General features: G+C 36.0%; 1 protein-coding gene across 3 annotated transcripts in view; it reads left to right on the top strand.

Moving 5' to 3' along the window:
- Positions 1–25,943, top strand: part of ulk4 (unc-51 like kinase 4) — a 136,488-nt gene that overhangs the window by 72,703 nt on the left and 37,842 nt on the right. For all 3 annotated transcript variants that reach the window (XM_043260592.1, XM_043260591.1, XM_043260593.1), the window contains exons 31-33: positions 1,888–1,936; positions 10,542–10,647; positions 20,901–21,055. In XM_043260592.1, the coding sequence (XP_043116527.1) occupies positions 1,888–1,936; positions 10,542–10,647; positions 20,901–21,055 (310 nt within the window). The remainder of the gene's footprint in view (positions 1–1,887; positions 1,937–10,541; positions 10,648–20,900; positions 21,056–25,943) is intronic.

Raw genomic sequence — 25,943 nt, 5'->3', positions numbered from 1 at the left:
CATTTATTTCATACAAGTTGAATCTGAACTGCCTACGTAGCATATTTGAGCGTCATTTTTGTTGAAACATAGTAGACCTAGTAAACCGTCTACCTAGACACACCAAAAATTCAATTAAAATGTTCTGAACCTAGTGAGCTGCCTATCTGTAGAGTTGCTTTTGGCAGTCACGGTCACCATTGAAATATTCTGTGACTGTTTTGAAAAAGTGAACTGCCCTCATAAACAGCATTCTTGGAAATCGTAGGTGTGTTCATTAAAATAAAATGATTTGAACTATCCTTTTTCACAGTATAATTTGGTTCAGATTCAGAATGCATTTCATTTCAAAAACTAAATTGTTAAATATTGCGTAATTGTAAAATAATGGCAAATGTATGGTTTGACATGTAAAAACTAGTAGTTACAGTGTCATAAGACTAAGATACTATAAAATGCTACATATTTATGTATTTGTTGTTTGTTTTCAGTAATGTACCTTATGTTACATCTTCTGTCATTTAGTTTAGTTTTTTTTTTGTGTCATGTTACCTTGGTGTTTCTTGTCTTTGTGTGGACATACTATTTGTCTTAAGGGTCTTTTTTGTAGTTGTTGTGTGTATACATTGTTGTTAGGATAAGACAATATCCTAATGATTTTTTGTATAAAATTTTGACCCAAACAATTGTTGGCTGTGCTGCTGAAATATTTCTAAAAATAGGCAAATTTTCCAACTCCTCTAGAGTTAAACAGTTGTACCATTTTCGAATCCGTTTAGCCAGTTTCCGTGTCTGGCGACAGCACTTTTAGCTGCAGCTTTGCATAGGCCATCGAATCTAATGAGACCGTTAGCGTCTCACCTAAAAGAGTTTCGATATGTACTGTATATTTGGTAGAGTCTTCTGTAGTTATATCATGTATTAAGACCAACGGAAAATTAAAAGTTTTGGTTTTCTTGGCCGAAATGGCTAGGAACTATGCAATATTTTCGGGCATAATAATCAAGGAGCTTTGCTGCCGCACCGTGGGTTACACGATGCCTGAAAATAGTCCCCAGTTACGTTGCTTATGTTGACAGAAGTTAGCCTATTTTCAGTCGCAGCATAATATCATTGCACCTGCTGCTCCTAAAGCTGCTAAGCTGCAGCTAAAACTGCTACTGTGGGAGACCGGCTGAATGGATTTGAAGTTGGTAGCATGTTCCTTTAAGGTTTTCCATTCATCGTATGGCTATCTATTTTACAGCTATCGTTTCTTATTATGGTTGTTATCCGTTCATTTTCAAGAAAAAAAATGTGTAATTAAGTATAATGAAATATTAACATTACATTACTTTACAATGAAATATTCAGGTATCCATCACACCATCCCATAATACCTGAAACAGTATCAGTGTACGGTTACTGTAGGTTTTTGGCAGCCACAGCTTTTTGAGCATCACAAACCCATAAAATATATACATATGAGCCTAAAGGAGCTTCTCTATTGACAGCTTTTCTGAGCATTATAATGTAATAATCTTTCTGTGATTGCCAAAAAAGCTTTTTTTATCTAGGCAGCTCACTAGGTTTGCATACACGGGTCCTCTATTTCTCATTCTTAATACGTTGTGTGTTTTCCATCCGTCTTTCTCTCTCCATCATTCTCTCACCTCTTTCATCCTTTCGGCGGCATGCTTTCTCTTTCTTTTTCACTCGTCACTGGATTAGTCAAAGGTCATTTTCCCAGCTGACTGATCTTGGCACGATGGAGCGTTCACACCTCAGCGGTCCCGTTCAGTGCCAAAACCCAAATGCATGCACAAGTGTCACACTAATGAAGATGGAAGGTGGGCCTAGTGCCATGAAGTAAATGTGTGTGTCACAAGCTAAATGTGTGTATTTGTGTGTGTGTGTTTCCCCCAACAGGCTTGTTAGAGAGAGCCGTCTCCTGCCTGCTATCTTTCAAGTCATAGAGGTAAAGTGTGCTTCTGAGCCTTCTGGTTTCCTCACTCTCTGTTTGCTTGATTCATTTATTGCCTTGGGTTTTCTGCTCTGACTTCGGTAAGCAATGGAATTACCAGAAAATGATGAGCTTTATGGAAATCAGAAAACACTATATTGGGGAAATTGGCTGTGTTGCAGAAATGCATCAAAGTATTTAAAACGGAATAGATTGGTAGAATTTTATCAGTGCTAGACGGACCGTCACTATTTTGGTCATTTATAGGCATAATTCATTCAAAAATGAACTTCTGTCATCATTTACTGACTCCTATTTCCTATTCTAAACCTTGATGCTATATATGTATGTATTCATTTATTCATTCATTCATCGATTAATTCGGAAGCTTCACACAGTTCTTTTGCTTATTATCACAGTTCATAGTGTATTTCTTGTGGCTTGTGTGTTTTCTAAGATATACAATTGTTTTTTTTATAATAAAACATAGAAAGACAATTCATTATTTGCTCATTTGCTTAAAAAAAATGGCATTTTTGAAATGTCATTTTAGAATCTGGGTGATAATAAAACTACAGAGCTTTAAATTATTTTATAATATTTATAATTTAAATTAAATATTTTATTTCCATCTGTCACAAAATGGATGAATATTAATGTAAAAATAAATAATAATTAATAAAAAAAAAAAATAATTAATTAATTCCAGAATAAAACTGCACATTTCAGTTTGAAAATAAATAGATATTTCTTAAAAAATAGTTATATGTAACAATAAAAATTCAACTCAACAAATCACTTTCCAAACTGCCAAAAGTTTAGGGTCATTAAGATGGTGTAATAATTAATGTTATATGTTATACAGTATTAATAAACATTACAATTTGCACAATGAACAAATAAATATTCAGCTTAAGATAAAAACTTTGGTTGTCAGCAGAGGCAAATGTTTAAGGTCATGTTTAAGGACTTTACATTAACGACATTGGGGTGATAAGAGAGAGATTCCAAGTTTGAAACAACATGATGGTAGGTACATTTTGACAGATTTCATTTTTGGATGGCATAATCCTTTAACAAAACATGGTTAAATATTTTAGATAAAAAAAAAATACAATTTAGACATGGTTTGAGTGTGTGTGTGTGTATACCAACAGATCTTTCCCTGTGAGCATGTTCCCTTCCCAGTATCAACTGAGTTATTATGTAAATGAGGCAGTGGGGTTTGACCTATCAGAGTGCAATGTGTAATTGGGTTGCAGAGTTAATGGAGTGTGGATGTGAGGCCTTTTCAACAGCAGGTTACACTCTCATTAGACTGGACCCTACATCGATTGTTAAGTCAACACACCCCACTTCCTCGAAAAACTCACAAACACACATATATACTTATTTCCAGCAAGCTAATGCGAACGGGAGAGCTGAGCAAAAAATATGCTTTAGATAATTTTTTTTTTCCTCATCATTTTTGAAGCTTTCTGGTAAATGGTCATTGTTGAGCTGCCCAGCAGCAATCCAGAGCCAACAGATTTTCAAGAAGTATCCCATGATTGATCCTTTGACGTTCCCATTACCTGAAGTGAAAAATTACCATTACATTAAAACCACTTTTCAAGGTTAATGTAAGCCATAATCCCAGAGTGTCTCATACACTATAATTTAATTTTCCAAAGGATATACTTTTCCATCAGCCGAGCTAACCAAATAAAACTTACAGTATAAGTATTTAAATATAAGGCATTTTATATGCAAAAGTTGAAAAAATTGTCAACACAACAGTTTCCTATAATGCCCCAGTAGATAGTTAAAGCCCACATGAAATCAAAATTGACACTGACTATGTTTACAATATTTTATAATAAATTAGTAACTGCTGATATTAACTAGCATGCAGCATAGCAAAGATTACGAAATCCTGTATTTGTTAGCTCATGTTAACTAATAAAACCAATGTAAACAAATGTAACTTTATTGTAAAGCGGTACCAATAATATTAGCCCGTAAACATTGAAGATTATGTAGAAAAATATGAATACAACATTACATCTGAAAGTCAAAATCAATGGTGCACCTCTTTGACCATAATCTTGTCAGTCAGAATATTAAGTACTCTACAGCTTTTTTTTTTTTTTGATTGCATGTTATCTTCATCTAACAGTTTTCTTTCTCTTATGCACTAACCTGTGATCTTTAATCACATTTGCTGAAACTTTCCTACCAACGAGGTAGGTTTATCTCAGACCTGTAGCGTTCATTTGCGCTTGTCTTTTTTCTCACAGTTACAGCGTTTGCTTTGGAAATTCCCTCAGCAGTAGTGCTGTTAACTGCTGTTTTATTTGGTCAGTTGCTGATGTCTGGCAGGAGATTTAATCAAACAGCAGGAGAAGATCATTCAGTTTTAATATGGCAAGAAAACCACCAAACATTTCAAAGCGTGCGCCTTTTTATATTGATGAATTCATTCAATTTTAGCTCCACCCCAGCAGATAATGTATTAACTATTTGGATGTGTCGATATAAAATTCTGCCCATTATTGATTACAAGATCATTAGTTGTGATCATTAAATCAGGTATTAATGTTACTAGTTCCCAAGGTGTGTGTGTGTGTGTATGCCTCTTTTGTTTTTTGTTTTTTTACTGAAGTAGGCTGTTATGATATGAACAAGTCTTGCAATAAATGAGATGTAGACTATTATATTACAATACCATGTGAAAGACTAATGCTTTTCTTATGAATAGTCATGACTAAAGGTCAATGTTAGGCAAGAATCACAGCTGAATGGCTGCATATTCTTTATCTGTGACTATATTCATGCTAAAGCAGTCTTTAGTCATTTTAAAATTGCTTCTACGTATACCACCATTCAAAGGTTTGAGGTTATGTAGTTTTTAATCTTTCAATTCATAAAGGAATCTGGGGGGGGGACTATCAAGGTCTCAATGAAAAAAAAAATGCCATTTCAGAATTGCAAACAGTTCTTTTAAATTGCAATTATATTTTCTAATAATTGGGGTTTTTTTGTTATTTTTTTTTTTCTTATGCAAAGACTCAAACATACAGGATAGATAGGCCAAACTGAACTTGTTTTAACCAGTCAGAGAGCAGCCCAGCATGTGAGTCTCAGTGCGATTCAGATGCGATCCATTCATCCTCATGAGCCCTGAGAGGACATGAAAGGAAGCAGAGGACTCTAATGAACAAGAGATCACTAATGAACAAGGAGAGAGAGAGAGAGAGGGAGGTTTGTCTGACTTCTTTGGCCATCTCAGCGAGCTGGTGAGATGTTAGCTACAGCCTCACATCCTCTTTAATCCCAATCCCTCAATACCGCTGCCCTTCCAGTTCACAATCTGCCCTCCGCACAGAGGTTTGGGCCTGTTTGCTATAACAAGCGAAAGGATTACCGCTTACCGAACATTTGAATTGTGTTAATGTGCTGAGGCGAGTCTTCTCGGCGTAGCCCAAATCCCAAAGCTCCTTATTGGTCGAACTTTCAAGAAAAGAAAAAAAAAAAAAAAAAGAGTAATACTGATGACAAAGGCTGAGCTGTTGAACGTATATCCGGCTCATTCAGCTCTTCCGATATTTTGCTAGGAATCAGTTCGCAATTATAAAACTCACGTCAAACAGAAAGCGTGCAGTTTTTGTTTTGTTTTGTTTTGTTTTCCTTGAAACTGTAAAACCCAGAGTTAATTTAAAAGAATGTAAGAAAAATCCTGTGATTTATTTGACCGCCTTTACTCTTCACTCGAGTCGCTTAAATATCAAGGCAGCCATGAGCAATTTAAAGAAAGAAAAGAACCCTTTCAGGTAGTGTCATTGTATGGTATCGCAGAGGGAAAACTTTAATGAATTACTCCAACACTGCTTACCTCAGTTTTACTGCCGTGGCTTTCCGTCGAATGTGACCTGTCAGTATAGATCGGACAGGAAAAAGAAACCATTAATGTTCTCGAGAGCCGAGATGTGCTCACAGCCACACTTTCTGAGCAAGAAAAGTGCACTGAAAGCTTTTAGCTGTTCTTGTCAATCTAAGGAGCAGAAATAAAAGGAGGAGGCTGTTTTTAATGTAGTAAAGGAAATGTTAGACAGCGTTCTGAATATTTCTACTTTAATGTGGTTTATCAAGAGGAGGCTTGTAAAACCATTTGTCATACCTCTAAGTTAAATGAAATATGAAATAAAATGATTTAATGGGATTATCCAGGTCAGTTTTTCTGGTTGTGTAGGAAACAGTTCAGAGGGATAACTGCCATGTTAATGAAGAGCTGTAGGGATAATAAAGCGATGATAATGGTGGATGGGATGCTGATCCTGTTCCAAATTCGGTGCAAGGCCAGCACCTACCAAGGGTCAAGGTTTTACTGGTTAGCGTGACCCCATTAGCTTTGTTGAAATTATACCAGCTGGCAGTAAAAAGCGTTCATCAATCAATCAATCAATTAATTGGTTCTAGCAATGGATCTAAAGATATTATGTTGCAGCTGTGTTTTACCACTGCCCGGTCAGTTGCTCAGCGCACAAGTCACTGGAGAATAAATGCTGTTGTAAGGGATAGAGGATGTTGATTGAAATGTTTTTGATTAAAGATTATGATATCGTGGATAAAAAGAAATACGTTAATAACAGTGTACACAAATAGAACCCTATATCCTTGAACTTAGTTACACCTCAGGATTGTTGTGTTGCTAGATGAGCATTGCCGTGTCGTTTTCCTGCACTTCCAAAGACTTTAGTCATATGATATGTTTGGTTCATAATAATCAGACTGAAGAACTGAGCACACTTGACTCCAGCTGACCAACTACCATTAAGATGTCAGTGAACTGTAAAGACCCTAGTAAAGTCATGACAAAATAATTTTTTAGTCTTTGCTTTAGGGTGAAAATAAGTATATTGCTGTGTGTGTGTGTGTTTTTTTTTTTTTTTAACCCGAGCAGCAATATACAGTTTGCGAACATCTCAACAACGCCTACCCTGTTGAGAGCGGCATTTTGATGAATATGTAAATGTGTGTTGTGCGCATATTTAACACACAACAGAAATGTCAGTGTTGATAAAACGGTTAAGAAAGCATCTGATCATAGCAATGTGAATACGTTTGCACCAGATCTGCAATTTGGCATTCGAGTCAAGTCACATCATGTTTATTTATATACAATAGACTGCTTTTGCAGTATTACACATTAAACGTGTCACTTTCAATTATAATTACAACTCCAATTTCTACTATTAAGCAGCTTTCCAGAGTGTTTTTTTTTTTTTAATCTCAACTGAAAATATTTACATTTTAAGATCGCCACAGACTTATTTCAATTCAAAGTTGCTTATCAGATGCCAAAGTGGAAAGTTTGCTTTGGCAAGATTTTTTCGAACTCTCTTAACAAACTCCTTCGAAAAGATTTGTCGCACCAATTATCGCTTCAATTTCGCTTAGCACCTTAATGGTGACGTGAAATATCAATGGTAAAACATCCATTTCCACCTTGTGTTGTTTGAAGTTAACGATGATGGTTTTACTTAACCCTGCGACGTCAACGCTGGTTTTATTAAACAAGCTATTTTCAGCGCCGACCCAATATTAAATGCTTCCTCATCGTCTCTCCTGCAGTTTGTATGTGTGTGTGCTATATTTATGTATGGACTGAAGGTTCCTGATGAATGCACGACCCCTCCACTCCACCTCTCCCGAGGCTCCGTGCGGAAATAAAGCGGAAAAAGTAATGATTCCAGGCCTTGAAAATTCTTGCACAGCCTGTGGAGGGGCTCAGAGATTCCCCTGAGACAGACATACCCTTCTCTATCTGTCTGTCAGCCAGCAGAGTTGGCCAGACCCATCTCTCTCTCTTTATCTCTCTCTTTCTCTCCCAAGCCTCACTCAGACCTCTAATTAAAACCCCCATCGATTTTTTTTTCCCCTCCTTCTTCTGCCTTCTTTCTGCTCTTCTTTGTCTGTTTATCATGTTTTTAATCGGCCCCTGGACCTGAGCTCGCTGCAGGATTAGACGGTGTCTTTGACCCTAGAGTCGAAAGACCCAGACAACACCGTCCCGACACCTCCGGTCTTACCCAGCTCCCCCTGTTGGCCTCACCCAGCCTCTGGTGTCTGCCCTGGGGGAGAGATGAGAAGGGCAGAGGCTTGGCTCTCTCTATCTGACAGCACCTCTGCCCTCTCTGGTTAGGTTCACTCTCCACTCTTGAAAATAGTAGAGGCTCCACAAAAGTGGAAATGATGATATACACATTTTGCTGTTGTCGGTTTAATAGCAGGCAGTTTTTTCCTTCCTGGAAGTGGTTTACTGAGTTGGATTGCAGCTATGAGCAACAAAAAGGCTGGCAGGGTTATAGTTAAGCGCCATTCACAATAGTTCTAAAAATTGTTGAAGAATAGCACACACCACAACGATAAAGGCACACAGAAGCAATGTCATTGGAATCACTTTCAGAACATCTTTTTTCCCCCCAGCTGTTTAACGATACAAACACTGACAGCCAATCAGAATCTATCCGGCTTGAGAATGTAAAGTGGCAGGCGCACATGCGCTTAGAATAAACTGGCAATATGGTTCTTGGTGTGAACGGCCCTTTAGAATAAGTTGACATGTACTTGCAAAGTTACTGTTAGTAGAATGTCTGTTGGCACACCATCTGAAAAAAGGGCAGATATTAATCAGATATTAAACTTATGATAGTTAGCAGATGTAGGTGCAGAGTTACTTATTGTCAGCAGAATCTTCAAAGGTGACCGTTAAAATAAAGTATCTGCTGACACTTTTATAGCCTTTGCAAGTACATTTTAAGTCTACTAATGAGAGTAAGGTGACATGTAGTTTTTATAGTTAGTAGAATGTCAGTAAAGTAGAAAAAAAGTACTAAAAATGCTTATTAATAATATTTTAGTGTATTTAGATATGTATCATTATTATTAATCATAATTTCCACTTATGTTATACTGTATCAGTCTGCTGAACTAAAAATGCATTGTTTGAAATTACTTGTTTTTACTCCGTCCATGCGTTAAATGCACATCTTGAATGAACGGGATAGTATACTGTGCTTTAATCCAATATTCTTGTTATTAAGCATCAGTGAGCAGTAAATCATGGTTTAAACCTTCATTGCAGGTCCCAGTATTTTGCTGGGTGCTGGGTCAATAGTCAGCTTACCTCCATTACCCTGATGTATGTGTGCAGATACATCTGCTTGTGTACCTGAAATGAGTCTCATTTTCTGATAAATTACAAATCAAGTGTTCTTTAACAGGGACTTTGCATTAAAGTTGTAATTTCTCTTCTTTGTGTATTACATAAAATCTATATTTGCTTTTTGACCTTTTTTCCAAATCTACTCTTAATCTTGCGTACTTCTCGTTTGCCTATTTCATTGCAGTCTCGTCATTAGAGAGCATGCACCCTTTAGCCGTCGCACCAAAGATATGAAATACATGTACGTTTTTAATGATTGATATATATATATATATATATATATATATATATATATATATATATATATATATTAAATGTCTAACCCAAATAAGAAGTAATTAATAAATCATATAGTCCGTATTTATAAATGCGATTTACAGATAGATATGATTTACAGATATTTTTGCAGCTGATCTTATTATATATGAATTTGTAGAAGTTTTCCTTTCAGCGACCTTTTCCTTTTTGTTAGAGAAGTAAATCATGCAAGGCGATCGGTGATTTACTCATTTTGTGACAACTTCCTGGTATTTGCACAATTATTTAATGCACAAAAATAACACATCTTAACCCATTTTGTCTTCGACATGCCTGCAATAGGTCCTAGATAGTTGCCGCTCTCTATTGCTTTGGTAATTATGGAAAAGATCTGGCTGTGCTGTGTTCTTTAATGTGCGCAAGGATCACCTGCGGAACAATACTGTCCCATCTGTGCTTTTATTGGATTGTGCTCTCACACTAATTCGCACTGTTAAGTTAATCACTACTTTTAAAAAACTTAGTTTTTTTTTAACTAAAAAGTTTCTAGTAGCTAACTACTTTGTACTGCATTAAGTCAGTCCTGCCCTCAAGTCTATGTGCCGCTCTTTTCACTATATGATCTTTCATCCTATGTGATGTATATTATTTTCTTCATTTGTCATCATTGTTCAGGACAATGCGTCTTAACCTTTTTGGCTTAAGGTCCTTGAGACTATATTCAAATATGTACCGCTTGTCCTTCTGTTGTAATAATATACATGCGAAAATAAAAAAGGCATGTCTTTTTAATGCAGTACATCTTTATTTTCAGTGTTATTTTATCCTTTTAAATAAGATTATGCTAATGTAACTACATTTAAATAATATTAAGGCTTGCTGGGGCCCGCCTGGAAGTTTGCCGAGGCTCCCTAGTGGGCCCGCGGCCCCCTGGTTAGGAACCACTTGTTTATAAACATGAAACACACCTCTCGTCGGTTTGATCCACTAATAAACAATTCCGGCTGTGTAGTGTTCAAATTATGCTTAGTCACAGCAATATCCGCTAATTTACACGCAGCTTTGAACATGGCGCTTTCAAACTTTTTTTTTCGTTTGATATCGATTTTAGATATTTTGAGATTTTAATACAAGACCGTTTTTGTTTTTTTTCAGGAGCACCAGAATAACACAGTCGGCAGCACGATGCAGAACGCCATGGCTCTCCTCTGCAATCTGATTGGACAGAAGGGCACCGACCTCCGACCGTTCTACCAGCAAGGTGCAGTGCATCTGAACGTCGCTCGCTTTGATATATATATCGGCCCTCCGGTTTTCAGCCTGTCTCTTGAACCAGAACACACAAACCCACACAGTCTTTTCACCCAGACACTGCCACGCACATGAAAAGGGCCTGCATTCAGAGAGCTGCCCTTGTTTTGTTTTGGAGTGTTTTCATTCCATTACCCAGACCCTTATTGCTCTCATCTCGCTGTCTGACTCTCGTGTGTGACTCTGATGGAGGGGGAGGGCGTTCAGCTGCCTTTTTTTTTTTTTTTTTTTTTTTTTTTTTAAAGGGCTTCCACCAGATGCTGCTGCTTTTATCAGCGCGGACTCGTGTGTGGCGGCCCTGTAGCCCGCATCTACTTACTGTTCCACCCATCTAGCCCTCACATCACCCACCGTCCGGGCTTGGGCATCTAAATAAGCCTCCTGTTTTCATCTGTCGCTATCTACTGTACCTAGCTACTGGGCAGCCTCTCACTCATTCTCTCATCTGCACAAGTTGCTGTCTGTTGCCTCTCTGTTCATGCCCATGCAAGGCTTTTTTTCTTTTTTTTTTTTTTTTTTTCCCAGCCTGGCGTGTGAATGCCCAGTCTCACCCTGACGCTTTCAGCTCTCTGTGCTGAATTATTGAGTAATAGAGTCCTATAGCCTTACTCATGTTGACAGTTTTGGACCAGCATGCCTGTCTTCTCCGCATTATAGGGCGAGATGGACACCGAGGTGTGCGTGGGTGTACGCTCGTGCGTGTTTGTTTTTGACAAAAGGAGATGAGTCAGATTCACACACACTCTCCACATTTAACACGCTGTGAAGAGGGAGAACCGTGAAAAAGAAAGCATCAGCTCGCACTTACGTAAACTTGCGGTTCGAGAGAGGGGTGAGATTCAAGTGACCTTTAAAATTAGTACTAGAACCGATATGATTTTCTCGGGTCCAAAAACCATAGCATGATTTTTTTTTTTTTATGTTGCTTGTATTGTGAAACAATCTATATTTAAAGATCTGGGCCACCGAAAGTGATAATTATGTCTTAGTCAGCCTCATGTTGAAAGCAAAGTGGACCAAAACTGTTTAGTTACTTACATTGTACTTGTGTTTAGCAGAAGAAAGATTTTTGGATAGACCATCCCTTTAAGATCGTATTGTTGCTGCTTATAAACTTGTGTCTCTGCTTGGCGTGAGTGTAGAACACGGTAGGGTCGCCTTTAAAATAGCCTTAAGGCCTGTTCACTGCAACACAAATGTTCAGCATATAAATTCAGTTTTCACATATAGTTTGTCTATTCATACTAATTAAAAAATGCCAGATGGACTGAGTTAAAGTGCAAATCCATTCTCTGATAGTAGGTGTCACTTATGGAAGAGCACAAATAGAGTGCTACACGAAGGCAGCGGTGTGCAACTTTCCATTTCTGAAACCTAATTTTCACGGTGAAGAAAGGAACGCAAATGCTATTTACATGCTTTCAAAAGCCATTCAGGTGTCTGTATTTGCTTTGGTTTTTATCAGACAACACCGAATACAAGAGTAAAGAGACAAAAGAGCCAGTTCTAGATGTCTATTGTAGCTTAGCAAAACTGTCTGTTTATTAGTCACACACTCATCTTTTTGTAGAACAGCAGCAGGCATGTTACCAAATGCACGGATCTCATTGTTTGGCCTTATAGAAATAAATAATCTATCAGACTGACAGCATGTGAATGTTCGTGTTGGTCTGAACAGACGTATTAACAGCTGTTCAAATTAAAATGTTTATTGCACCAAACTCTCCTAGTGACTACTAGTCAGATTTGTAACTAACTGCACATCATTTGATTGCAGCTTTTATTTGTAAGTGAAGACTAAGCTTGTTATAAGCACTCTAAAATTAATACACACAACTTTAAACAGAAGAAAAATGTTATGAAGTAAAAGTTAAAGTACATTATACAAGTAGTGATGCAAAAAAGTGTATTTAAATATGTAAATAATAAATATTCTACAACATAATCTAAAGAAGCAATCTATAATAATACAGACAAAGAAATAAGTTTATATTAATTTGTGTGTGTTAAAACCTGAAATGTAAAAGTTAACTGTTTAGTTAATGCTTTTGCGCCATTAAATGCTAATAATATATATATATATATATAATATATATATATATATATATATATATATATATATATATATGTTCAGGCTATGTTATGTTCAGGCTAACATCTATATCATTGTGTGTGTGTGTGTTCACAGTAGGCTAGTGAAGCTTACTGTGAACACACACACACAATCACACACTCAGACGCACATCCCAAGCCATCCAGATAAGTAGAGGCCTGTAATGGCTTGTTTTCTGGTAGATCTGTGCACAGCACGCTTCCCCATATCACAACAACCCCTCATGGACCTCTTCTTTTGTCTAAGCGGTCCAGGCTGCTGCAGGCTGGGATCAGACCCAACAAACCCTGCCCTCCGCACCTGTTTTTTTTTTTTTTTTACAGCACAGGGTCATCTACAAGCCATCTCATACAGCCAGCATCGTTATCAGTACTGCTCCTCTTGGAGAGCTCTGACCCAGCACTAAATATAACCTCTACAATTAGCGCTATCTTGCTAATGCCAGTCACCTCGGCCCTGCTCTGCTCTAGAAGAGGGAAAATGCTGTAATTGGTTCTTTTAGGTGCGAGCAAAAGAGCATGGGTATGGGATGCAGACACGAGAAGTGAAGGAGGGAGTAAGAGGGAGTCAAAGAAAAAATGAGAAAATGTGAGTTGAGGGTTGATTGAGACAAGGAAAGAGTGAGAAAAGCGAGATGAGTTTTATAATTGGTGCGATTTGTTGGGGTGAAAGATAACAGATGGAGAAGGAATAAGCAAGAGGAAGAAACCCAGACAGAAAGGCTGTGATAAACAACAGTGTTCAGAAACTACCTTGACACCAACTTGCCAAGCTGGTCATAATTTCAAGTAGTTAAACCAGTCAGCCTAAGTAGTTAGTTAAGCCTCTGGGAGGCAGGAAACCATGCTGCTATTTAAAGGGATGACAAGTTTCACACGTTTTTATCTGCTTGAACATGATATATTTTGAAGAATGTTGTAGCCAAACAGTTTTTTGTTCACATTGACTTTTATTGTGATTTTCGTCCATGCAATAGACGTGAATGGGAACGTTTGCAACATTTTGTGAAAATATATTTTTGTGTTCTGGAGACGAAACAAAGTCATACAGGGTTTGGAACGAAAAAGGGGAGAGTAAACGGTGACACAGTTTTAGTTTTTGATGGACTATCCCTTTAGAAGCAATAGGAGTGTCTTCTATTGTTTTGAGTTTTGATGAGATCAATGAGTTCAAATCTGCTTTTGCCAAACTTTTTTCTCTCTTTTCAATTCTCATATCACCTTGGAAAGCCTTTTCATTTAAATAAAAACGAAGGAATTAATCAAAAAGTTGAAATAAAGTATCGGGTAGGGATATTTAGTAATTTGAATTCAAATGATAATTTACATTAAATGTTATTATTGCATGCTGTTCTATAATGTGCTACAATACAGAGGTGCAGAAAATTGCCACTACTTGCAGTAGTATAAATAGCAGACAGTCATGCTGTTTAAATAGATTCTATAGCTATTTGCACTTAGTTTAAAGAGCATATAGTTTAAAAATATTGTTATATTTACTAAGTAGAATCCTTTGGTATTTGCACTTAATGTAAAGTAATGTAAAAAAATTTCATTATGATTACAAAAACAAATTCAAATAATTTGAAAAAAGATACCAGTTTACCAGCTTAACAGACTATTTTTGTACAGCTAAAATAACAGCTAAGAAATAGATGACCTTGAACTCCTTATACATTCAAGGTAAAAATGGACACACCTGCTCTGACATTAAAAATGCATTGTTTAAGCAATTTTAATGGTTAGATAAAGAAAGGCCTAAGGCTGTTCACACTCAAAGTATTAATGGATCGTGTTCGTGTTGGAGACGTGTCGTGTGTCTATAGAAACTCTAACAAAGCAAACACAAACATTGCAATTGTAAATAATTAGGTGAAGCGTTTTCTCATTTGATAAGGACGTACAGTCTCATGAGAGATGTGTTATCATACTTTGACGTTTATTCGTTTATACCTGGGAAAAAAAAAAAAAAAAAGCAAAAAAAATTGTTCCATTTTGCCCTTCAATTAAAATTATCAGATGGTAGTATGTTCTTCAATAAAATGCACTGTATTGTATCAGGTAGCGCTTTACAGTTAGGTTGTTTTGTGGGAATTAATTAACTATGTCGACATAAACTAACAATGAAAAATATTGTAACACTTTAGATTACAATAGAGTTTTCTCTCAGTAAACTTCTAATTTGCTACTTATGGATACTAAATAAAGTATCCAAGGCGGTTAAGCTTCGGTATTGGGTAGGGTTAAGGAATCTAAAATAATGCTAATTTTTTTATATGAAACACTTATTCACTATTAACTATGCACTGTAAAAATATATAATATATATTATAAATATATAAATAAATATATAATAGTTGTTTCAACTTGAGTTTTTTAGTTGAGTCAACTAAAATATTTTAGTTGTCATTTACATTAAGTAAAATGTTATATTTTAGTAATTTATAATATATATACAACTAAAATTGTTTTTTTGAAAAAACTTTAGGCAGCAGGGTGACAAGTTATTGGATAAGGATTAAGGATGCAGATTAAGATCACATACAATAAGGCATTAATATGTACATAATTTAATATTAATATTTTAGTAATATGCATGCTAATAACAACTAGTTAAGATACCCTAAAAAAAGTGTTACGAGAATGTATTGTGACATGCTTTATAATTTTAATAACAGCCAATATGCATCATAATCTAAAGTGTTATGTACAAAAAATACATACAAAACACCTCTTAATCTTAACATTAAATTCAAGGTTTGCAGTTTTAAATAAATGTATTGCTCTTAGTTAGTTGATGTTTAAGGAATAGTTCACCCAAAAATGTAAATTACACCATAAACTAACTAATACATTTTTAGGTGAACTATTCCTTTAACAAATGAAACAATATTGTTCCATTTGTTAATGTGTTACTAATGCTGCCTTATATTTAGCTGACAGCGCAGCAACTTTCTTAAATGTAAAATGTCCAGCTGGCACTGAGGCATTTTACCACACAAACGTGTGGCTTATTGTAAACGTTCAGGTATATGCCCTGACTTTTGTGTCACCGACTGCCGTACGAGGGAGAGAAAGAGGAATTTCCTCGTAAAACGTGAACTGCTGACTTGTTTGTTTTCTCTTTGCTCGTGGAGGCGGCAAAACATCCATATCCTAAAGTCGTATTTGCATGACTCATTTTACTGGAAGTAATAGCAATAAATTCGGTACCAAAAGAAAGTAAGTTACATAAATTTAACTGTACAGCTGTAAGCATAAATATTCAGTGTCTGGCAAGAAGCTCTCCGTGTTTGAGACAGCGCTGAAATACTGCTCACAGCTCTTTTAGGACCCGCGTATGCATTTCAGTTCAATGTATTTACATACAAATTTCAGAAGTAATTTTTGCACCGTGTGCGTTTATGATAATTCGCCTAAATTGTGAACGTTCCAGACTGCAGTTCTGGTTTCATCTGTATTTCCCCTGTATTAAAGGTGACAGCCTTGGCTGTGTTTTCTTCGTTCTGCGGTGGATTTGTATTGTTGATGGCATTGCCGTTGTATTCATCTTGCATAATTTGTCAAGCGGCGAATTACATGCGTGGGTCCTTCACCTCCGATAACTGCAGTACTAATCTCAGATAAACAGCGTGATAGCCTCAGGTCTTACTCAACTCCTCCTGATTATTACTGCTGGGACTGGAAGACTCGGAGCACACACACATACACTTGCTTTCTCATGCCTTTCCCAATACACTGGAACTGGAAATTGTCTGTGTTCCAAGTAGGCACTTCAGCTTTTTAGTGTTGTTTGTGTTGAGTTTGTAGTCCCCAGGGAGCAACAATGCAGCGAATTGATAGTATCCTCTATATTTAGCGTGGTGTGTTGTGCTTTCCTTAGTATAGAGTAGTAGGTCCTTCTTTGGATATATTGGTCACCTGGTAGAAGGTGTGTTCAGTGGGTATGTGATGAGATGCAATTGTCGTCGTATGATAATTGCTAAACCTTTTTGCTAATGAATTAGATTCCAGAACGTAAGCGTTTATTCTGTTAATGACAAGTTTAAAGGGGCTTTACGATGCTATTTTTAAAGATTATTTTGTCTATTTGGTGTAATAATATGTTGACGTGCTTTAATTTTCAAAAAAACACATTTTTCGAATACTGTACATTACTGTAGTTCCTCTATGCCCCGCCCCCCGACAAGCACAGATTGCTCTGATTGGCCTGGTGACAAAGTGCAATATAACGGCTTTTACCATAATCCTAATTTCAGCTTTCAAAGTGAATATAAAGATGGTTATTACGTGATTAGTTTTACTAGCAGTCCAAGCCCAGAAGAGGACAATGTCACATGACAGACACAAGGATGAAGCTTGTATGTATTTGCTGTACATAAGCCGCAATTAAGACAGCTGACGTACTAAGTTTTTTGACAGCTTTAAACTAACTGTTTAAAGCTGTTCCCACACACACACACACACACACACACACACACACACAATGACATGTTACTCTACACTGTGCAAAACCTTTCAATTCTCTATATATTCAATGCGAATGCCGCTACACTAAACGCACCGCGGGCGCATTCATAAATTCTGAATGCTACCAAAGACTTAAAAACTAAAATAAAAAAAATCTTCCCCATCTGACACTCTGGCACTTTGAATTTTGAATTCTGCTAAAATATTGTGCCATACATAATCATCATAATCAAAACGATCATTATCAAATCATTGTTGTCGCTTCAGAAAGCTTGTGCACGTAGTTGGTTATTTGGCCAGAACACATGGCTGCTTGACATTTCAAAAGCCCTTATTAGTCGTTGCTAGTGCAATTTAATCAAATGTAAACAAAGAAAATTTAAATTAATAGATTAGTTAGTCAGAGAGGTGATGTATTGTGACTTTTCGGTTTGGTTTGTGATATTGTTACACCCCTAAAAATAACCCAATACAATGGCCCAACAAGCTGAAAAAATAACCCATTACCTGGGTATAAATATGAAAATAACTCAAATAAATGATCCAGCGGTCTAAACCCAGCATTGGGGTTAAAAAAAAAAATAACCCAACATTTTTAAAGTGTATGTGTTTTGTTTTTACATAAATCCATTAAATCACCTTCCTTACCTTCCTAAGACAACTCGGCTATACTTACTTTAATTTGCTGGAGACTTAATTTCAGTGTAGTGATGTATTATTGAATATCGAATAGATAGTAGGGTTTTATTTTAGCGATTCTAAACTAAAGCAGAAGAGTAGCAAAAAATACCAGAAGCAAATGCTCAGATTCTGATTAATGATTACCAAATAAATTGATTTCATAATAACTTGTAAACAAATGTTTAAGAAGAAATATTAAATCTTTAAGCATTTAAGTATTTGGCATGTGTTTCATTAATATATGAAAATCTAAGCTGGACTCTTTGCAGTATGCATTTAAAATTACATTACAGCCACTCCCAACCAGAAATAGAAACGTATGATAAAAAAAATATGATTTACAATTTTCTTCATCCTACATTTCTCTAAGACTGCTATACTATTTGTAGCAGTATTAAAAATGTGCACCCGCCTTGTAGTCTATGTCTGTCCTCAGTAATTTAGGTGAAACATCGTGCCACGTACACACTTAGCAAAGAACGGAAATATGAACACATTCAATCTTAATATTTCAACAATACTGAGAAAGAAGGTCACCACCATAAGAGTTCTATCTGCTTTTATGAAGAATTGTGTATTTTGTCTTATCATTTAAAGGAGAAAAGGGGACTTTATGTTTTGTATGTCAGACTTGCATTGTAAAAGAATGTTCAGAAATGACTATAAAGTTTTAATTTGTGCGTATTTGTATTGTACAGTGCATTTAATGTAGAAGCCCAAGGTCTGCCATTCATAGCGTTCCCCTGAATTAATTAAAATGAATATTACCCAGTGTAGTACAGTGGAGTGGGGAAAAAGAAAATTCCTTTTTTTTTAGTATCCTTGAAGTTAAATAACTGCTAAAGGTTTCATTAAGATGAAACTTTGCAAATTTCAGTTAGACAGAATTTTCATTTGAAAGGTAATTTTGACCTAAACTATGTGACTTTAGATTTAAAGCAAAATGTAGTCTCACTTGTGAGAACTGAAAAACTTTATTTGAATGCCTAAAATAAACTTTGAGATAGGGTTGTTCCTCACCGGTTAATTGAAGTGTGACAACACCGGGAATATCGGTATCGCCGTGATAGGGGGTCGTTTGAGTTTTCATTTTCCTCGCTTTCCTTCAGTTTTAAATAGCCTTTAAGCGCCGTGTGTGTTTTACACGGCAACAAACAGTTTGCTTTTAGTTCATTTGAGTTTTCCCTTTTTCCTTTGCTTTTAAATAGCCTATTAAAAAAAGTAACATGCCCACTAATAAAGACATGATCATTCTATACTTTTAATGGTAGATGTATTCTAACATGGAGAGACAGAATATCAAAAAGAAAATCCAGAAAACTTAAAGAATATATATTAATTGATTTGATTTGAGGGAAATAAGTATTTGATCCCCTAGTATGCATTAGGAGTTCTGGCTTTCACAGACCAGTTAGACACTCCCAATCAACTTGTTACCTGAATTGAAGACACCTGTTCTAACTAATGACCTGTGTGAAAGACACCTGTTCACAGAATCAAACAATCAGACAGATTCCAAACTCTCCAACATGGGTAAGACCAAAGGACCTCAGAGACAGGATTGTTGACCTGCACAAATCTGGAATGGGCTACAAAAACATTAGCAAGATGCTGGGTATTAAAGTAACAACCATTGGTGCAACTGTGAGAAAATTTAAGAAGTATAACATGACCATCAATAGACCTCGGTCTGGTGCTCCACAGAAGATTTCACCTCGTGGGGTGGCAATGATCATGAGAACTGTGAGAAATCGGCCTGCAACCACACAGCGGGAGTTAGTGAATGACCTCAAGGCAGCTGGGACCAGAGTCACCAGGAAAACAATTGGCAACACTTTGCGCCGCAATGGATTAAAATCCTGCGGTGCCTGAAAGGTACCCCTGCTTAAGAAGGCACATGTGAAGGCCCGCCTAAAGTATGCCAATGATCACCTCAAAGATGTACAAAGTGATTGTGAGAAGGTTCTGTGGTCAGACGAGACAAAAATTGAACTATTTGGCCTAAACTCTACTCGTCGTGTGTGCAGGAAGACAAATGCTGCCTATGACCCCAGGAACACTGTGCCCACCGTCAAGCATGGAGGTTGGAAGCATTATGTTTTTGGGGTGTTTCTCTGCCAAGGGCACAGGGCTACTTCACCACATCAGTGGGAAGATGGATGGAGCCATGTACTGTGCAGTCCTGAGGGACAACCTCCACCCCTCTGCCAGGAAGTTGAAAATGGGCCGTATTTGGGTCTTCCAACATGACAACGACCCAAAGCATACAGAAAAGGCAACAAAGGAGTGGCTCAAGAAGAACCACACTAAGGTCATGGAGTGGCCCAGCCAGTCTCTGGACCTCAATCCAATCAAAAATCTATGGAGGGAGCTGAAGGTCCGAGTTGCCAAGCGACAGCCCACCAACCTTAATGATTTAGAGAGGATCTGCAAAGAACAGTGGGCCAAAATTCCCCCTTGATATGTGTTCTAACCTTGTGGTTAACTACAACCAACATCTGTCCGCTGTGCTTGCAAACAAAGGCTGTGCCACCTAGTATTAAGTGCTTTTGGCTAGAGGGATCAAATACTTATTTCCCTCAATGAAATACAAATCGATTAAAATATTTTCTTTAAAGTTATTTTCTGGATTTTCGTTTTGATATTCTGTCTCTCCATGTTAGAATACATCTACCATTAAAAGTATAGAACGATCATGTCTTTATTAGTGGGCAAACCAACAAAATCAGCAAGGGATCAAATACTTTTTATTCTCACTGTATATAATTGTTTTATCTCCTGACAAAACCATTCAAGTTACAGTTATATAATGAATATGCATGAATATGTATTTTTTTTACTTCTTTCCAGATATCTTAAGTCAGATTATGTTATGTTTTGTCAAGCCAGAGCAGTTGGATGTATAGAAGAATGATTTTTGTTTGGGTTTATTTCTCTTAGGTGTGATTGAGGTGGTGTGTAATGTCTTTGTGGAAGTCTCTGGTGTGTATCTGGACTCAGGGCTGAAGAGCTGCTCTTCTCTGCTCCTCTGTCTGCTGGACATCATCCACTGTCTGCTCAAGAACCTTTCGTCTGTAGTCCGACTGGCCCTTCAGGTAACATTCTCTTTATTTTTCTATTTAAAGCATTTGCTGATTTGTTGCATGCAAAGACTGTAAAATAAAAATATAAAAAAGACAATGTATATAGTTAATAAATTATTAATAATTTTGTGGGGGAAAAAAATGTTGTCTGTGTATTATGTTAAAGGGCAGACAACCACAATTCCTGTTCACACTGATCCACTAAAACAATGTCAGTTCTGGATAAAAAAACATTTTATGCACCAGCATACTTATGCATTGACCAAATGCTAAGTAGGGGCATGCGCTTAATGTCACCTTTTGGTTATTTAGTTAATATGGAGATGATAACTTTCTGATTGATGTCATTGAATAGTCATTCACGCTCCGTGGATCATGTGACTGTGAGTTTCAGCAAAGACATAGATCACAACCTGCATGATTTTATTGTTTACTCTGTCATCAAGGATACGCAGAGCAGATATGGGCAGCCACGCCACTGCTTTCACAAGTCTCCGTTTTGCACCATTTCCCCAGGAGTTTTTAAACTAAAATGAGGTCTGCGGTTTTGGTCTGAGTAGGTCTAAGCGAGGTCTGAGAAGCTTCTGTGTTTGATGAAGAACTTTGCAACTGTTAAAGAAGTATTACTGTGTATGAATAAAGTATTATCAAGCATGTGTAGGATGAATGTAATTTGAATGTACAATATCTTATAGGTATAGGTCTATAGAGAGAGTTGCGTCTTTGCTTCTCTGGATCGTCAAGTGTTCATTGGATGTGAACTAGTAGCAGAAATAGTAGATCATCCGGGTATGTTTTTTGAATTGTTTATGGTCTTTTTTTGTGGAACAGAGCAAAAAAGTAATATATTATTGGTAAAATATCCAGAAAATGATTTTAAAGTTGATCACCATCCTATATTATTGGATTAGTGAATAGAGCTTTATTTGTCTGTCTATTGAATTTCTGGAATATCAAATAAATAAATAATTATTATTAATGCTTTAATTATTAAAAATCACAGCATGCCATGTCAGTTAGTTAAGGGACAGTTACATTTATTGTTGCTTGATAATTTCATAGTAGGGATGCACGATATTGGATTTTTGCCGATATCTGATATTTTTCAACTCAACTTTTTCTTTTTAATGTAAACTATAGCTTCTGGATTTTAAACCAAAACAAACTCATGTAGTGTTTCTGATTTAATAAAGCAGTAACTGATGCCAGAAAATCAAATCATAAGTATAATTGATGTATTTTGCTTTCGTTCCATTACAAATAGATAAGTATCACATGCTATTACTGTTGACTCTATCCCATACCGTACACGTAAATCTAATTCAGGTAAAACTTTGCTTCAAGAATGCGCAACACTGCTGGTATGATTTAATCACTAGCACGTGAGTTAACATATTACTCTTATCGGCAAGACATATCGGCATAATTTTTATACCAGGCCGATGCCGATATTTACATTTAAAGCCATTATCGGCCAATTCTGGTAGTATGGTGCCCTATTTCATTAGTCATTCCAATAAGAATCTGCACAATAATTTTCAGGTGAAGGCAAAAAAGTTTTTTTTGTGTTGATTTTGACCAACAGAAAGTTCATGTTCTTCCACGCGATCTTTATACATCACTAGGCTTAGAAGATGGCCATAAAAATTCCAACTAATTTACATTAATTTACCTTTAGGTTTAAAATATTAGGTGATTCCAGAATTCCTGTTTTATATTTTTATAGTTATTGAATATTTGCATGCTGCGTTTGGTGTGATTATTTTTTGCATTCTTTGGATATTTTACCCTACAATTAAATTGTCTACTTTTTCTGATTTCTTAGTTACTAAGTAGTTTCTTAGTTACTGGACCCCACATCCCACTGGCATAAAGGGCAATGGGCAAAACTATAATATTTCTGGCCAAAATCGGACAGGAGTTTCTAAAGGGCATTTTCGTTTTATGGCATGCAGGGCCCTGCGGCTGTTAGCTCTCAGTATAGTTACTGCAGAGTTCAAGTTTCATGTGGAATTGATTTTTGGGATAGATTATACTGGTGTGATGAGTGTTTTATGTGGTTAGTTCCTAATGTGAATATGTGAAGTGTTTTCTGGGATGTGGATCTTTTCTGGAAGGTCATGGTTGTGGTTTTATTTTATGACTGGTGGAGTTGTACTGTAAATCCTGTTCAGTGTAAGGCAGCAGAGCAGCCGTGTGAAGTGAGAGCACGGGCTGCAGGTTGCTCCACAGTGATTCCACCTTGTTCATTGATTGCACATGTTGATGTACATATCGAATAATGTTGGGCTTAAGATGTAACATGCATTTCACTATCCTGAGGAAAGTGTTTTGTTCTTCTGTTGCTGTTTTTTTTTTTTTTTTTATTCCACATTCGCTTTCAGTGTGCATTGATTTAATAAGGCTGCAGTTCACCCCCTTCACACAACTTTCAAATATTTTGTAGAGTAGAGTTCTTGGTGCCAAAATATCTTTCATAACGGTCTTTCATGTTGTCCTTTTAGAGTGTTTTTTGTTTCTATTTCAATATTTGTTTATTTTAATTTAAGTTCATTTAAATATATAATTATAGGTAGTTAGAAAATTGTGCATTTTTTTATTATTGATTAATTGACTGTTTTCTGTTGGTACTATATGGGTAACTGCTAGCTAACGTTAGTTTGTCCTTATACCGATATATTCAGTAATTTAACTGCCATTTTTAATAATAATAATGGTCTGAGAAATAAAGGATCTCTGTTATAAATACTGTATTATTCACCTGAATGTGTCCCCTCATATGACAGCTGACAAGTACCTTCCAGACACGTACCTTCCAATTCTTATTGACAGTATGGTCATGGTTATTTCTCTGGAAAAGTTGTTATTTATACAGGACTTATCTTATTTATTAATATATTTACTTCCTTGTGTGACCATGAAGTCAAGCATTCAAACAAGCACATTTCCCTGAGCCTGGGTATGTTCCAGTATATGAAACATGTCTTCACTGTAGAGTGGGGGGGGGCTCTGGCGGTACAATGTATATGCCACATAGGAGACTGTCTTGTTGTGACAGGAAGAGTTCTTTATGGGTTTAGGTTACATACAATGTTTGCCTATTTTTATAGCATCAGTATAGTGGGGAATTTGTCTGTTTTGGCGTATGTTTTTGTTCAAATACTTTCTCCGTGATTGAGAGGACATGCTTTCTCCCTCATATTCTTTACTGGCCTCTATCCTTCTTTCGCCGTAGTTCTGTCTCCGATTTCAATTTTGTTTAAATTTATGAATACGGCTGTTTTTGAGTAAGCCTATTAAACTGCAGTCTTAGCCTGTGATGTACTGGCCATCGACCTTTTACCACCCATTTGATGCATACTGCACACAAAAATGACATTTGCTGAGGATCATAGGGTTTGTGTTATTAAAGGAGAGAAGAGAAAGAGACTTTTGTTCGATACACTTGGTAGCAAACACTGCAGCTTCAACAAGCTTTTTTTTTTTTTCCCGAAATGTAACAATATTGCATGACAAAAGTCTAGATTGCTGTTGTTTATATTTCACATGGAGCTTTTCGGTCGAGTGAGATATCAAATTAAGATATCAAATATATATCAAATAAATGCTATTTTTAGTTTGAGTTTTTCAGTGAAAAATACTATAAAATAAACTCCACAAAATGTTAAGATCAACAACTGTTTTAACACCGATAATAGTATTTCTTGAGCACCAATTTAGCATTTTAGGATGATTAATTTCATGTGAGTATGTAGTATGAGGAATATTTAGTTTTGTCATCACTTCAATAAATATTAAAATAGAAAAAGGACCACTTTACAATGAGGTTCTATTTTTTTATATTAGTTAACCACAAGAAAGAAATTATAAAAAATAATTTGTGACACTTTAATTTAGGGTGTTCTTGTTACACATTTCATATAATTTATGCATAATTATATGCAAGCAATCCTAATCCTAACCCTAATCATATAGTAAGTGTAGCTAATTAATATTTAGTACGTGAATGTATGATTGCAATGTAACAAGGACTCCTTAAAATAGTTTAACCAATAATTCTAGAGAATGTCGATTCCAATCAAAGGTTGCATTTATCAGTGTTATTTAATTGGAACAATTTACAGCTGTATTTTTATTAACTAAAATTAACAACGATTAATAAACTCTTTGAAAAATCTTACTGTAAAGTTACTGAGTTACTAAAAAATAACTTACCAACCCTACATTTTGGAACAGTTGTATCTCTGTTAAAAATAATTGTCACACTTTATTTTAAGGTCTAATTCACGCTATTAATAAACCAGTCACTATAACTTTTGCTTCGGTAAACTCTTAATTTTAAAAATTAGGTAATGGGTGGGATTACAGATGTAGAAATATGGTCAGAATATTTGCTTTACTAATAAACATCCAATATTTTATTAATAGACCATGTACTACTAGCTAATAGGGAGAATCGGTCCCTATACCAAAATGTCTTCAAAATAAAGCCCCAAATATTTTTTGGGTAACACTTTATTTTATAGTTGCAGCTATTAATTGCTTATTTGCATGCATATTATTAGAATATTAGCCATTTATTAGTGCTAATTAAGCACATATTAATTATTCTGTATGACTTTAATCTACATCCCTAATCCTGCTCAATACCTGAAATAACCAACTACTTTACTAGTTCTTAACAAGCAGAAAATGTATTAAGAAAAAAGTTGTAGTTAACAAGTGTTACCTGTTCTAAAGTGTTACCTATGCTATTTCAAAAGTGCAGCTTAACTGTTGTTTTTAGAATGAGTAGTTTGGGAATCTACTGTATATTTAACCTCAATAATGTTCAAAGTGGACTTCATGCTGATATTCAAAAGTCTGAATAACTGTTCTGTCACTCACAAATGAATATTTG

The sequence above is a fragment of the Puntigrus tetrazona genome, chromosome 16 (assembly GCF_018831695.1).
Source record: "Puntigrus tetrazona isolate hp1 chromosome 16, ASM1883169v1, whole genome shotgun sequence".
NCBI lineage: Eukaryota > Metazoa > Chordata > Actinopteri > Cypriniformes > Cyprinidae > Puntigrus > Puntigrus tetrazona.
The sequence above is the reverse complement of the archived record's forward strand: the minus strand, read 5'-3'. Positions and strand labels throughout refer to the sequence as shown.